This window comes from Anomaloglossus baeobatrachus, chromosome 3, assembly GCF_048569485.1.
Source record: "Anomaloglossus baeobatrachus isolate aAnoBae1 chromosome 3, aAnoBae1.hap1, whole genome shotgun sequence".
NCBI classification, from domain to species: domain Eukaryota; kingdom Metazoa; phylum Chordata; class Amphibia; order Anura; family Aromobatidae; genus Anomaloglossus; species Anomaloglossus baeobatrachus.
Genome location: NC_134355.1, coordinates 84,472,013 through 84,487,609, shown reverse-complemented (window position 1 = coordinate 84,487,609; position 15,597 = coordinate 84,472,013). Strand labels below are relative to the sequence as shown.

Sequence of the window (15,597 nt, the reverse complement as noted above, 5' to 3'; positions counted from 1 at the left end):
CATCTCAATCAGGATATCTCCTTACCTTCCTTTTGCCCTCATCCAGTTCACCAATGTGAAAAGGATTTGCACTTGTTAGATCTCGTGAGAGCACTCCGGATATACATTTCTCGCACGGCGCCCATGCGCCGTTCGGATGCGCTCTTTGTCCTTGTCGCTGGCCAGCGTAAGGGGTCGCAGGCTTCCAAGTCAACCTTGGCTCGGTGGATCAAGGAACCGATTCTTGAAGCCTACCGTTCTTCTGGGCTTCCGATTCCTTCAGGGCTGAAGGCCCATTCTACCAGAGCCGTGGGTGCATCCTGGGCATTGCGGCACCAGGCTACGGCTCAGCAGGTGTGTCAGGCGGCTACCTGGTCGAGTCTGCACACTTTCACAAAACACTATCAGGTGCATGCCTATGCTTCGGGAGATGCCAGCCTAGGTAGGCGAGTCCTTCAGGCGGCGGTCGCCCACCTGTAAGAGGGGGCCGTTTTTCGGCTCTTTTTATCGAGGTATTCTTTTACCCACCCAGGGACTGCTTTTGGACGTCCCAATTGTCTGGGTCTCCCAATGGAGCGACAAAGAAGGGAATTTTGTTTACCGTAAATTCCTTTTCTTCTAGCTCCTATTGGGAGACCCAGCACCCGCCCCTGTTCCCTTCGGGCTGTTGTTCTTTTGTGTACACATGTTGTTCATGTTGAATTGTTCTTTTGGTTCATGGTTTCAGTTCTCCGAACATCCTTCGGATTGAATTTACCTTAGACCAATTTATAACTTTCCTCCTTCCTACTTTTCCACCAAAACTGAGGAGCCCGTGATGCACGGGAGGGTGTATAGGCAGAGGGGAGGGGTTACACTTTTTAAAGTGTAATACTTTGTGTGGCCTCCGGAGGCAGAAGCTATACACCCAATTGTCAATTGTCTGGGTCTCCCAATAGGAGCTAGAAGAAAAGGAATTTACTGTAAGTAAACAAAATTCCCTTCTTTCTGTTTTTTATTATTATTATTATTATTATTATACTTACTAAATTTGATGCTGTTGATGTTCCTACAGCTTGTATTTTGGAGCCACAAAGTCCATCAGTGTCTCATCCGTTTGAGAAGGATGGTTGCTTCTATGCCGGCTGGTTGTAAACACGTTTTCTCTTTGCCAGCTGGTTCTGAACACTTGTTGTATTTTGCACCATTCTTCTTTTAGCTCCTGAATCTTTCTTCTTTTTCTTCTTAGTGTCTTCTTCATCTTCGTCCAGGTCTTTCACCTTCCGATATTTCATTGGGTCAGATATAACCACTTGATTCCACTGCCGTGGTGTCATTGATGGTGGCTCAGGTCTTTTTTTTTTTTTATATAAAGGATATGTCAGATATTTTTGCACTGTTCCTTGCTTAGGACTTGAATCTTTCTTCTTTTTCTTCTTAGTGTCTTCTTCATCTTCGTCCAGGTCTTTCACCTTCCGATATTTCATTGGGTCAGATATAACCACTTGATTCCACTGCCGTGGTGTCATTGATGGTGGCTCAGGTCTTTTTTCATATGAAGATGTCAGATATTTTTGCTCCGTTCCTTGTGTAGCTTCTGAATCTTTCTTTTCTTTCTTCTTTTTGTCTTTCTCATCTTCTTTCAGATCTTTTGCCTCCTGATATTCTATTGGTTCTGTTATCTCCTCTTCTTTCTGCTCTTCTGGCGTCACTGATGGTGGCTCAGGTCTTTTTTCATAAAGAGGAAACGGAAGATATTTTTCCTGGGCTTCGCGGTTGGTCGGCATCAGGCGCTAAGAAAAGAAGAGTCAGTTAATTGTCTGCTTAGATGTTCCTTTACATCTATGGACAAAACATGAGGACCTAATATGCCGTGTGATCAGTTACCTCCATCTTGAAAATCGGTGATGGGAGGAATATCATACAGTAGATGAGCAGTTGGTCTTCTGCCTCTTCCTTTGTGCTGGGACAAGCTGGAGAGAAAACACAAGCAGATAATGGCATCAATCATACAATATCCAGAAATCCTTAAAATTACAGGAAAATTCCTTTAACCCAAATCACTGTGACCTGCTGGATTCTGAATGATTCTGTGCACAGAAAATCACAAATATTACTATTGAAAACCGTTCTCTAACTGACTTTCTGCTCAATCTACAATGTGCTGTAATTCTGTGCTGGACTAATACATGTTCTGGATTATTAAATGATGGATTATAGGAATGACACTTTATTCTCAAATTAACTGGAATTTCTTATTATTTAAAATAATAATCTCACATGAGAAGTATCCAGATCCGAAGACTCATTCCTGGCGGCGGTAGACGTCCTAGAGAAAACAGAATCCAGTGAGTGTCCACTCATCACTCATCAAGGATGGACAATAGGACGAGGGTCCGTGTATAATAAAGCTGCAGACCTCCAGAGAGCTGCGGCTTGCTGCCATCTTGTAAATATCCTGTATTGTAGAATCCATAGTAAAATCTGTGAATCCAAAAAAGATTTAGTCACAGATTTCATAAATACACAAACACTGCAGCTTCCCACACATATTCATAGTGAGCCTCCCCCCAGGTATCGGACCCCATTTACAGCAATTCATAGAGGCAACAGGATCACATGGAGCAAAGTCTTTACTGGGTGTTTGTAGTCTCCAGTATCTGTAATATCACATGCAAAACATTTGTACATTGGATTGTACTGAGGCCTGTAAACAACGATATATGACATGCATGTATTTCTATGTTTTTCATGCAAATAAATACAGGTAACTCCAAAAAAATTTCAGCGAAAGTGTCTTCATTACCAGCACATAGAGCCGAACCCCCATAACAGTGCCAGGACACTAATCCCACTGACAATAGTGGTAAATAATGCCCCAATAAATAATACTGGCAGCAGTGTCCTGTGTAACCTAAGCCTAAAATTCTGCTTTCCTGCAGCCACTAGGGGGAGCACAGTGCACCAGTAAATACAGATTACACCGATAGCGCCCCCTAGGGGCCGGTGACAGCAGCTGTTGTGGCAGAATTCTCTGCTCTGCCCGATGTTTTTGCCGATTTTGAGTTTAGGTGAAATTATAAAATCATCAGTGGATTCAGGATAACAGGAATGAAGCATCGAGGAGATGAGATAAATCAGTGTCAGGTCATCAGGGGATGTGATGGCGGCTACTCACCGATATACAACTCCACTCGTCACTGTCTGCAACAGACTGAGGAGGAGTGACAGTTTGTTTGTGTTTATCTTTGCAAATTCAAATCCAGCAATCTTATTGGCTGCTGACTAGTGGCATGGAACACACAGAATTTAAAGGGACAGGACGCTCTTATTTCTCCACAGTGCATTTGATATAGACGTGCTATAACTCTGCTTCATATATGAAGCTGTGGCGATAATCTGGGGGAGCAGCTTTGTTTTCATACACAGCAATTAAAATGTCACTATCAATATTGTCAAAACATTATATTCTACATATTAATAGAGTATCACTGCATGAAGGAGTTAATTATAAATTATATTACTTTCAATTATCTCTTCCTGATCAGGGTATTTTCCAAAATTTTCTTTTTATCACACGGCTGATGGTTTATTTCTAAATTACTGACATTTAAATTAATGAAGCTGACTGCGGCCGCGGTGTCAGCCTGACTCCAATGTCATAACTGGGATCCATTGGTTGCAATAAGTTCTGAGCTGATGTGGCTGAGGGATATTTTCTGATTTAGAAGGGAAGTGATCATATTATGTCTTTCATCTGCTGCACTGTTTCCTTGACCGATCACTGCATCTACACTGCTCAACGTTGCCCATTTCTTGGTGCATCTTTAAGATTACTTGAACAACAAATCTTGGAACCCCGTCTGCTTTGAAATTGTTGCCACTTTTTGCTGTGCTCTGTGAGCGTGTTGTGTTAGATAAAAGTAAAAGTATACGTTTGATATCTACAAACTCGTACCCACATGAGGCATCATACCAACACGTCAGTTTACCATATAGTGAATGTGGTAAATAAAGACCCCAAAAACGAATGTGCAATTGCACTTTTTTTTTTTTTTTTGCAATATCACCACACTTTGTATTTTTTTTTTCCTGTTTTCCAGTACACTATATGGTAAAACTAATTATTTCTTTCAAAAGTACAACTTGTCCCACAAAAATAAGCCTTCATATGGCAATATAGACGGAAAAATAAAAAAGTTATGGTAGGGAAAAACGAAAATGAAAAACACCTGAAATTGAGAAGTTACATCAGAAGCGCTCAAAAATGAGAGCTAGAACGAGGCTCTCATAGAGATGTATTGAGTTGAGACCTCCAGCGTGCTTCATGAAACACTGGAACAGCCGACAGGTTACAAATTGCTGGAGACCGACCCACGCTGGAAACAGATGAAGATGCTGGAGGGTGAGTATAAGACCGGGGGCAGGGGACTTGCATTTCAAGAAAAACTTTACTGCTTAAATGGACATATTCCCTTGCCTAAAGGGGACCTTTTTACTTAAATACATAAAAAAAGGAGAACAAAACAAGAGTATGGTGCAAAAAATATTGAAAGTTTAATGCAGAGTAGTGACCCAAAGAAAAGTATCGGCAAAATTCCATGGACCTGTGTGTAACAACAATTGCATATAGCCACAAAACATAAGGGTAAAATACAACACAGTAACGCCAGCAGATCTGAACGCAGTCAGAGAAAGAGAAACATCATGACAGTACTCCAAAAATTATAAAATATGAACAATTGAAAAAAAAAATAATACAATTATCATAACTCCAAAAAAAGTAGTACTCCAGATTGCAAGATGTTCAATATATTATGTTGGATAAATACCAGTGATATACCCCTGATATTGCACATAACCCAAGCAGCAAAAGGAGATTTTAAAATCAGTCAGTCTATTGAACCCATCATGCATGATACTATTGCCAAAAAGCTCCGACCTAGTAGAGTCAGGGAAAAAAGGAACCATGAGCGGCATAGATGTATAGTAGTTATCGTGACATACCCATGGTCACAACACAGCCCAAGGAAAGCAGTAAAGCGGTCCCCCAGAGACTAGGCCCCCAACGTACGTTTCACGATCTTTCACAGATTTAGATCCATGTATATAGTTGGGGATACATAATTTTTGGTTTCAGTAAAAAAAAAATGTGTCATAAATCAGGTGAGAAGAGGTCAGAAAAAGACAGAGAAGATTTACAAACTCCCCGTCAGAAATCATAGATGACTGATTAATTCAGTTAACAGCCTGTAGCCAGCACTAATCCGCGTGGCACAGACATAGAAGGCAAATTTTACATAACGTTCAAATTGAAAAATTGATGTTTAGCCCCAATTACTTTTATTTAAGTAAAAAAATAAAACTGTTCCCAAAGGGGAACAACCCCTTAAAGTCTATGGAAAGTATGGTAACAGTATGCTGCGTGTTCAGATGTTTTGGCTAATCAAGAGGTGTTCCTGATATTCTTGTCAAGTTGACCTTCCATTGTGAATAATGTTATGCTATATAATTATGCCTGTGTCACGTCGTAACGATGACGTTGCATCAAACCTACTAAACAGCAGACGGCCTGGGGATGCAGCAGGTAGTTGGTTTACAAGGCTCTAGTTCAATGGTCACAGACTACAGACCTCGCCCCTGGGTCAGGGACCTGTGAATCTTTGTAGACCTCTATATACCCTTGACCTGGTCTTTTTCCGCCTCTGCTCAATCTCTCACTTTGACAACTCCTCTTCCCCTCTCTGACCACAACATCCTCTCCTTCAAGCTCACAAACCCTCGCCCACCCCAGCACTCTCCCACCAATCACACATTCAGAAACCTACAGGCCATCGATTCTCAGACACTTACAGACTCTCTGCACTTATCACTATCCCCTATCTCCTCACTTTCCTGCCCTGATCTGGCTGTAAAGCACTACAATGACACACTCAGAAGCACCCTGGACCAACTAGCACCCCTCACCCTCAGAACCTCCAAACACCGAGTAAAACAACCTTGGCTCACATCACAAACTCGATTTCTCCAGCGATGCTCTAGGAGTGCCGAGCGCCTATGGAGGAAATCCCGCACACCAGAAAACGTCATCCACTACAAGTTCATGTTAAGGACCTATAGCTCTTCCCTTCACCTCGCCAAACAGACCTACTTCACCACCCTTATTTCCTCACTATCCAACAATCCAAAAAAGCTCTTTGACACCTTTCACTCCCTCCTCAGTCCCAAAGCACAGACCCCTATCACAGACCTTCATGCTGATGACCTGGCCTCGTACTTCACAGAGAAAATAGAAAACATCCGCCAAGAGATCAGCTCCCAGCCACCAAGCTTTGTGAATCCCATCCCTCCCCATATCCCATCCAGCTCACTTTCCACATTTGACACAGTCACAGAGGAGGAAGTCTCCAGGCTCCTCTCTTCTTCTCGTCCTACCACTTGCCCTTCTGATCCCTTCCCCTCACCTCTTCTCCAGTCCCTCTCTCCGGTTGTCACCACTCACCTAACTAAAATCTTCAATCTCTCTCTCTCTTCGGGTATCTTCCCCTCCTCCCTCAAACACTCTATGATTACTCCATTATTAAAAAAACCTTCCCTTGATCCGTCCTGCACAAGCAACTACAGACCAGTCTCTAATCTCTCCTTCATCTCTAAACTCTTAGGAGCGCCTGGTCTACTCTCGCCTCACACGCTACCTTTCCACTCACTCTCTTCTAGATCCTTTACAGTCTGGCTTCCGCCCTTTACACTCAACAGAAACTGCCCTTGTCAAAGTGGCCAATGACCTATTGACAGCAAAACGTAACGGTGACCACTTTCTGCTTATTCTTCTTGACCTTTCTGCAGCCTTCGACACTGTTGACCACCATCTCCTTCTCTCTATGCTCCATTCTATCGGCCTAAAGGATACTGTTCTTTCCTGGTTCTCTTCCTATCTTTCTGGCCGCTCATTCAGCGTATCATTTGCTGGCTCCACATCTTCTCCTCTCCCTCTTACTGTTGGGGTCCCTCAAGGTTCAGTCCTTGGCCCTCTTCTTTTCTCCCTCTACACTGCCCCAATTGGAATGACCATCAGCAAATTTAGCTTCCAGTACCATCTTTATGCTGATGACACACAGCTATACACCTCATCCCCTGAGCTCACCCCCGCTGTACTACAGAACACAAGTGACTGCCTGACTGCAGTTTGCAATGTCATGTCTGCTCTCTATCTGAAACTTAACCTTTCCAAAACTGAACTTCTGCTTTTCCCTCCATCTCCTAACCTTCCTAAACCTGACATCTCCCTCTCTGTGTGTGGCACAACGATAAGTCCTAGGCCGCAGGCCCGCTGTCTGGGTATTATACTTGACAGCGATCTCTCCTTTACCTCCCACATACAATCTCTTGCCCGCACCTGCCGCTTGCACCTCAAGAACATCTCTAGAATCCGCCCCTTTCTCACAATGGAAACGACAAAAACCCTCACCGTGGCCCTGATCCACTCTCGCCTTGACTACTGTAACTCTCTATTAATTGGTCTCCCCCCCCTAACTAGACTCTCTCCTCTACAGTCCATCCTTAATGCAGCAGCAAGGGTCACCTATCTGGCTAACCGCTACTCGGATGCCTCTACTCTGTGCCAGTCATTGCACTGGCTGCCCATATATCACAGGATCCAATTCAAACTGCTTGTTCTCACCCACAAAGCTCTCCACAGTGCGGCACCCCCCTACATCTCTACCCTCCTCTCTGTCTATCATCCTACCCGTTCTCTACGCTCTGCAAGCGACTTTCGACTAACATCCACACTAATTCGAACCTCCCACTCCCGAATCCAAGACTTCTTCCGAACTGCACCAAACCTCTGGAACGCTCTACCCCAAGAAGTTAGGACAAATCACCACTTACTCCGCTTCAGACGCTCCCTAAAAACGCATCTTTTTAGAGCGGCCTATCACACTCCCTAGCCAAACTAATTTCACCTAATCACTCTACAACTTCTCAGAGCATAACCCCACGTCAAGCTCCATGGCACCCAAATGCATCTCACGGCTCTAGCCAACTGGTCCAAGAAGCCATTATCTATCCCCCATGATATGGCTGGATTGTCATTGTAAATAAGCACTTGTACCTTGCCCCTCCCCCCATCTCATTGTAGATTGTAAGCTCTCACGAGCAGGGTTGCCATTTTTCCTTTTAAATATTGTATCTTCTATAATTGTTACTTGTTTGTATATGTTTATGTATATGATATGTATATGTATATGAGCCTCCTGAATTGTAAAGCGCTGCGGAATATGTTGACGCTATAGAAATAAAGATTATTATTATTATTATTATTATTATTATTATTATTATTATTATTATATGTTCTATGATATCATTAGATTATATTGTAGTACTAAATTAGTGTTACATAAAGTTGCACCATTTAGACAGCTCCACAATTGTAGACAAGTCACGTTGCTGTTACAGTCCAGCCTGTTGATTTACTTTTTTATTTTATTTTAATTTTTTATATTCTTTTATGTTTTCAATTTGTAGAAACGCTGTGTGGCGTCTGAAGTCCCAAGATTCAATATAATAGCTGATGAAGAATTTCTACCTTTTAGGGATAATACATTTGACCTTGTTGTCAGCAGCTTAAGGTATGATCTCCTAATAGATGATTTGTTGATGTTAATATTTCGCCTCACCATAGTACCGTGTTCATAATTCAAAGAACCTACAGGGGTTCTCTGAGAATAAGATAAAATGGTTTCCCTGTTATATTTCAAACTGAAGCCTGTCGTAGTCTCTTGTCAGTACAAACGTCAGACTGAAGATCTACAGCTCCCGAGACATATGTCTCAACTGACAAGCTATATTACACATACCTCAGCAGTGCTTTCATATGAAATTAAGTATTTATTTATTTTCATTGCCGAGAACAATGGGGTTATTTCCAACTTCATCCTCCTCCAATGTTTTTTGTTTTCCAGTTGAAATAAAGCTGTCAGACTAATGGAGGAGGATGGATCTGGGAATCACTTCGCCAAGCACAATTTGGGATGATACCTAATTTCTTCACACAGCTGTGTTCCTAGTCAACAACTGAGGTATGTATGCTACAACTCATCAGTTGAGACAATGGTCTCGGGAGCTGTCTATCTTAAGTCTGCAGCCCATCCTGACACGTGACTATAATGGGCTACAGTTTGAATTATGTAAGGGATGCCATTCTACCACCTTCTTGGAGAACATATTTAACTTATTAGCTGGCGTGCACCTATGCCAGAAATGTAGTACTGCATATAGTTTTGATCTATGAGGGAAGTTATCTAATATAAAGGCCCTAGTTTTTAGAATACATAGACTGTTTATAGTACTGATAGGAGTTGGGTATCAGCCCCTCTCAGTACTTTAAACCATCTATGTATTTTTGAAACTATTGTCTTTATAGGAATACTTGGGGAAAGCCAACGTTAAAAGGTGGGTTCCACATCTTGTTCCAATTTAGCATGCCCAGCTCCGCAGTTAGGCAGTACCAGCTCTTAGAATATGAGTATAAGAGACATACAGGATCACTGTGGGTGCTTGGCATTTATATCATTAGGGTTTAAGTCCATAGAAATCTATTGTTTTTAATCATGTTATCCTTTTTTTTTCACCTTCACAGTATTTTTGTGGGGTGATATTAGCAAAATTCAACAAATTCATATTTTTAAAGGGGAATTATTTGTTCAGAAATATACTCCAGCCAAATACATTTTTGGATTAAGTTGCACAACTGTAGTGCCGTAACTTGTCATGAATAGTCCCAGTCTGCCCCTTATGCACCCATTTTGGCTGAGCTGCTTGAAACTGATAATGCTGTTTCTCATTTTTTTACACATTCTTTACTTCCATTGATGCTGATGGAATATTAATACCTTGTGCTTACTCTAAGGGTACGTGCCCACAATCTGGACATGCTACGTCCTGGACACAGCACATCCTCTTCTGCGGGGCTGCCAGAATTGACATGCTGCGGCTCAGGATGCCGTACTGCAGGTCTGTTTTCGCTGTGGGAAAAACAAGCACAGTGGGCAGGAGATTTCTAGAAATCCATCCACTGTGCTTGTACTGTATAATGCAGCGTTGTGGACTCCGCGAAAACACGCTACGTTCAAACACTGTGAACACTGATCGTTGGCACGCAGCTTAATACGGTAAGGATGTGTGCGCACACGGGGTTTTTGGTGGTCCTTTAAAGCAAATCTTCCACCAAAAAACCTTGAAAAATTGATAATAAAAAACACTTCAAAGATTCTTCCTATTCATTTGTATTGCAAAACTACTTGCTGTTCATATCTTGTCTTTTGAGCTTTTTTCTACCATGCATAGTCCCTCTTTAACGTATCTTCTGATGGTATATGCTCCAAGTTAGGTACTTTTAAAAGGTGGCAAACACTTCAGAAAAAATAACTGTTGAAAAACTTTTTAAAAACGGATCAGGAAGCAAAAATTCCCCAATGAAGGACTTTCCTAAATTTACTTCCGCAAGAAAACTCATCTGAAAGAAGAATCCCAGGCTTGTTGTTGATCCATAGCACTAAGATATGGCGCTCACTCTGCCCAAACACTGTCCGGTATATCGTTATTGAGTTAGCTTTAATGAGGTGACTAAGAAATATTTCTAAAAATGTGTAATGGTTATAAAGACTTTTTCAAAAAAATCCAGCACCGAATCCAGGAAATGTATTAAAAATTAATGACGTTTATTGAAACATATTAAAAAGTCCAAATAGGGTCCAGAGCAAAGAAACGGAGAGGACGCGTTTCGAACTGTATAGTTCTTAGTCTGTCTCTAGCTAATGAATGAAATGGACTGATTAAAATAAGCTAAGAACCAGACATGAACAATGGTGGGCGGAGAGAAGGGGAGGAAGGAGCAGACAGAAAGTTAAGGAGAGAGGAAAGAAGAGGAAAGAAAAAAAAAAAAAAAATCCTGTATACCGGGCACACTGCCTCATATATCCCTGCATACCGCCTCATATACCGTGTATACCGTCTCATATATCTTGTATACCGTGTATACTGCCTCATATATCCCTATATACTACCTCATGTATCCCTGTATACTGCATAAAAAAAAAAAAAAAATAATAAAATATCCTGTATACCGGGCACACTGCCTCATATATCCCTGCATACCGCCTCATATACCGTGTATACCGTCTCATATATCTTGTATACCGTGTATACTGCCTCATATATCCCTATATACTACCTCATGTATCCCTGTATACTGCATAAAAAAAAAAAAAAAATAATAAAATATCCTGTATACCGGGCACACTGCCTCATATATCCCTGCATACCGCCTCATATACCGTGTATACCGTCTCATATATCTTGTATACCGTGTATACTGCCTCATATATCCCTATATACTACCTCATGTATCCCTGTATACTGCATAAAAAAAAAAAAAAATAATAAAATATCCTGTATACCGGGCACACTGCCTCATATATCCCTGCATACCGCCTCATATACCGTGTATACCGTCTCATATATCGTGTAACCGTGTATAATGCCTCATGTGTCCCTGTATACTGCAAAAAAAAAAAAAAAAAAAAAAAAAGGGGGTAGAATAGCAAAGTTGATATAAGAGCAATATGAAATAAATAAATAATAAGGCCGATTAAGGCCATAGGATCATTTTATACAATCAATATGTCAAAAGCAAATCACTCTTAAGGTTCATAGGATCATTTTTATACAATCAATATGTCAAAAACAAATCATTTTTAAGGTTCATGCCGAAAGGTGATCTAGTGCCCATTAGAAAGATCAATTTGGTCTCCCTCCGTAACAATAAATCTTTCAAGTTACCTCCTCTTTTAGGTAATCTAACCTTTTCCAAGGCGACTACTTGCATAGTATCTGTATTCCCCGCATGTTTTAGCATAAAATGTTGGGAGGCACCTGACAGATTTCTTGTTGTTACATGGCTTGCATCGTACACGTGTTCCGAGATTCTCTTTCTCAAGGGGCGTGTAGTACTGCCAATATATTGAATACAACATTTAGTGCAAGATATGCAATAAATTACATGGTCAGTACCACAATTGATCATGTCCTTAATCAAAAAAGATTTACCATTAACATAGGAAGAGACCATTTTTGTACCCACCATAAATTTGCATAAACCGCATAATTTGCACCCACACCTATAGGAACCGCATGTGGGGAGCCAAGAACGGTGATCATTGCTATTAATAGCCTTATGGAATTTTCTATGATCACTGGGAGCCAATTGGTTGCCCAGGGTAACGTTTCTTTTAGGTACAAATTTTATTCCCTGATCCAGCACTTTTTGCAAAACATCATCAGATGACAAAATAGGTAAAAATTTCTTGATGATGCGAACCACTTGGTGGTAATCCCTGCTATAGTTAGTAGAGAAAACCACTGAAAATTTGTCTTGGGAATTAAATGATGTATTTTTCATCTCCAGATACTGAGCTCTATCCTTGAGGCCAACCTTGAACTTAGAGCGATCCAAATGAGCCTGGGAGTAACCCCTGGCTTTGAATCTATTATCAATTGTAATGAATTCCCCAGCTAGGTCTACATTAGTTGTACAGCATCTAGTGGCTCTAATGTATTCCCCCATGGGAATATTTTGAATAACATGTCGAGGATGGCAGCTTTTTGCATGCAGAAGGGAGTTACCCGAAAAAGGTTTCCGATATAATTTACTCTCTATAACTCCATCTATTTTATTGCCACAAAATGACATGTCCAAAAAATGTATCACTTCCCGATGGTACTGATAAGTGAATGAAAGATTATGGGCGTTATTACTGATGTAATCCAAAAATTCAGTAACTCCATTATGGGTACCCTGCCATATAATTAAGATATCATCCAGATATCTCAAATATATGGCGGTATCTGTCAAAAAAGGGTTGGAAAAGGTGAAAATATACTGTTCCTCCCACCAATGCATATAAATACAAGCTAGGGAGGGTGAAAATTTTGCACCCATTGAACAGCCTTGGCGCTGAATATAAAAATCACCCAAAAAGGTGAAATAGTTGTTCTTCAAAAGAAAATTAGTAGCCTCAAGGATAAAACTCTGCAATTCCATAGAATAATTTGTGTATCTGTCAAGGTGGCATTTAAGAGCTAATATAGCTAAATAATGTGGGATACATGTATAAAGCGTCTGGACATCGCAAGAGATCCAGCTAAAACCCTCCTGCCAGCTGATATTAGATATAATGTTCAATACATGTTTGCTATCAGTTACATGACTTGGAGATGACTGAGCCAAATCATGCAAATGATCGTCCACCCATTCAGACAAATGTTCGGTGACAGAGCCGATCCCAGAGACAATCGGTCGAAATTTTGGGGGGAATACATCTTTATGCGACTTGGGGAGCGCGTGTAATATAGGAGTCAAAGGGCAAGATGGAACAAAATAATCCCTTTGTTTATCATTAAATAAACCAAGTTGGAAACCTTCTTCAATCAATTGTGTTAGGGAATTTCTGATTTCATTTAGTGGGTCTTTAGTGACTTTACTATAAACACTGCTATCATCAAGCATTTTGCATAGTTCTCTTTCATACAGTCCTGTGTCCAAAACTACCACCGCGCCCCCCTTATCAGCATTCCTAATAATAATATTAGGATTATTTCTTAACGATTGGATGGCAAGTTTTTCTTTACCTGAAAGGTTGGACGAGAGATCCTTAGGCTGTTTATGCAAAGCTGTTAACTCTTTCTCAACCAAGGTTTGGAAATCAGTCATCTGGTTACATCGTGATTGCACCGGATAAAACAATGGATTAGGAATTCTTCTAGGTATAATCGAATTATCTGACAAAATGCATGAATCCTCAGATAATTCACGTAGGGTCTGCAATGCTATTTGCTCCTGAAAGGAAGACATCAAAAAACCAGATTCCTGTACAACCTGAGGAATATGGTGATTCTGTTCGGGCTCTTGAAAAAAGTGTTTTTTAACAGTTAGATTACGTATAAAACGATTGACATCCAAAATCGTTTCAAAAAGATTGAAATCAGTTGTCGGTACGAAATTAAGACACTTTTGAAGAACCCGAACCTCATCACCATTGAGAATATTGGCTGACATATTAATCACAGAAAAAGAGTTTTCCAGATCTAATGTTTCCTCCCTCTCGTAAAGTGTCCGTGCTGAAAGTCTTTTTCTCCTGGAGTGCTTAGTACCGGCCCGCCTTGTTTTTTTCTTTGCTGTTTTGGAGCAGGGCAGTTTTTTGGATCCTGTACTGAAGTAGAGGGAACAAGATGATTAGGCTCGGATGTGTCCGTATTGTAGTCAGTAGATTCTGCATCCGTAGTATCCAGTTCAGTAGAAGAAAAACTGACTCTATTATGAGGGGTGTAAGGTCCCCTTTTTTTATTTTTAAGAATGGATCTTGGTTCATTCCCCCTATTCCATCTGAACTGGTGCCACGTGTATACCTTATCCGTCTCATAGTCCCTGGAGTCCCTTTTAAATTTTCCTTCTTTAAAAGATGTAATTGAGTCCTCCAGTTTAGAGATCTTAGTATTCAATTGTTCTCTCATAATTTTATAAGTATCACTGGATGAGTATTTTTTCAGTGATTCCTCAATTTCCTTTGTTTTAGTGTCCAAACATGATAATTTTGACTGCTCTTGTTCAATAATAAGCAGTATTAATTTTTTTGAACATTCTGAGAGAATATTATTCCATTGTGAGATAAATTCCTGATTAAATTCAGTAGTAGGTCTTTTATGCAGGCGTAAGCCTCTGGGAATCATCCCATGTTCGACATAAGCTTTTAAGGTGTGGCTGTCCCACCAAGTTCTGATGCGGACAGAGATATTCTTTTCCAAGTCCCACATAAGTTTATTCAAATCCGTATGTTCCTCTGATGAAATATCAACTTTGTTAAGAGAAAAGATTCTAGCCGCTCTCTCTTTCCTTCTCTCATTGTCCAAATTTGAAAAGTCATCCAAAGTATTATTAACTTCAACGGTCTCCATAAATATATCACAAGATGTGAATAGGAATTTTTATATAATAAACAAGACAACCCAATAACAATTCATTTAGGGTTTTAGCAGAAAAAATTCCAAAATATAAAACTGCAAGGGAGCAAGGATACTGAGCCAGATTAGCAAAGTCCAAGGAAAGTGTATGTATCCGCTCACCTGTGGTATGAAGGAGACCAATGCTTCCCAGACACGTGCAAGGATAAACCAGCTGGCAATCTTGTATGGAGACTTTTTCAAAAAAAATCCAGCACCGAATCCAGGAAATGTATTAAAAATTAATGACGTTTATTGAAACATATTAAAAAGTCCAAATAGGGTCCAGAGCAAAGAAACGGAGAGGACGCGTTTCGAACTGTATAGTTCTTAGTCTGTCTCTAGCTAATGAATGAAATGGACTGATTAAAATAAGCTAAGAACCAGACATGAACAATGGTGGGCGGAGAGAAGGGGAGGAAGGAGCAGACAGAAAGTTAAGGAGAGAGGAAAGAAGAGGAAAGAAAAAAAAAAAAAAAAATCCTGTATACCGGGCACACTGCCTCATATATCCCTGCATACCGCCTCATATACCGTGTATACCGTCTCATATATCGTGTAACCGTGTATAATGCCTCATGT

General features: G+C 40.6%; 1 protein-coding gene across 3 annotated transcripts in view; it reads left to right on the top strand.

Moving 5' to 3' along the window:
• NDUFAF5 (NADH:ubiquinone oxidoreductase complex assembly factor 5) overlaps positions 1-15,597 on the top strand; it is a 79,493-nt gene that overhangs the window by 42,032 nt on the left and 21,864 nt on the right. For all 3 annotated transcript variants that reach the window (XM_075339282.1, XM_075339284.1, XM_075339283.1), the window contains exon 5: positions 8,485-8,588. In XM_075339282.1, the coding sequence (XP_075195397.1) occupies positions 8,485-8,588 (104 nt within the window). The remainder of the gene's footprint in view (positions 1-8,484; positions 8,589-15,597) is intronic.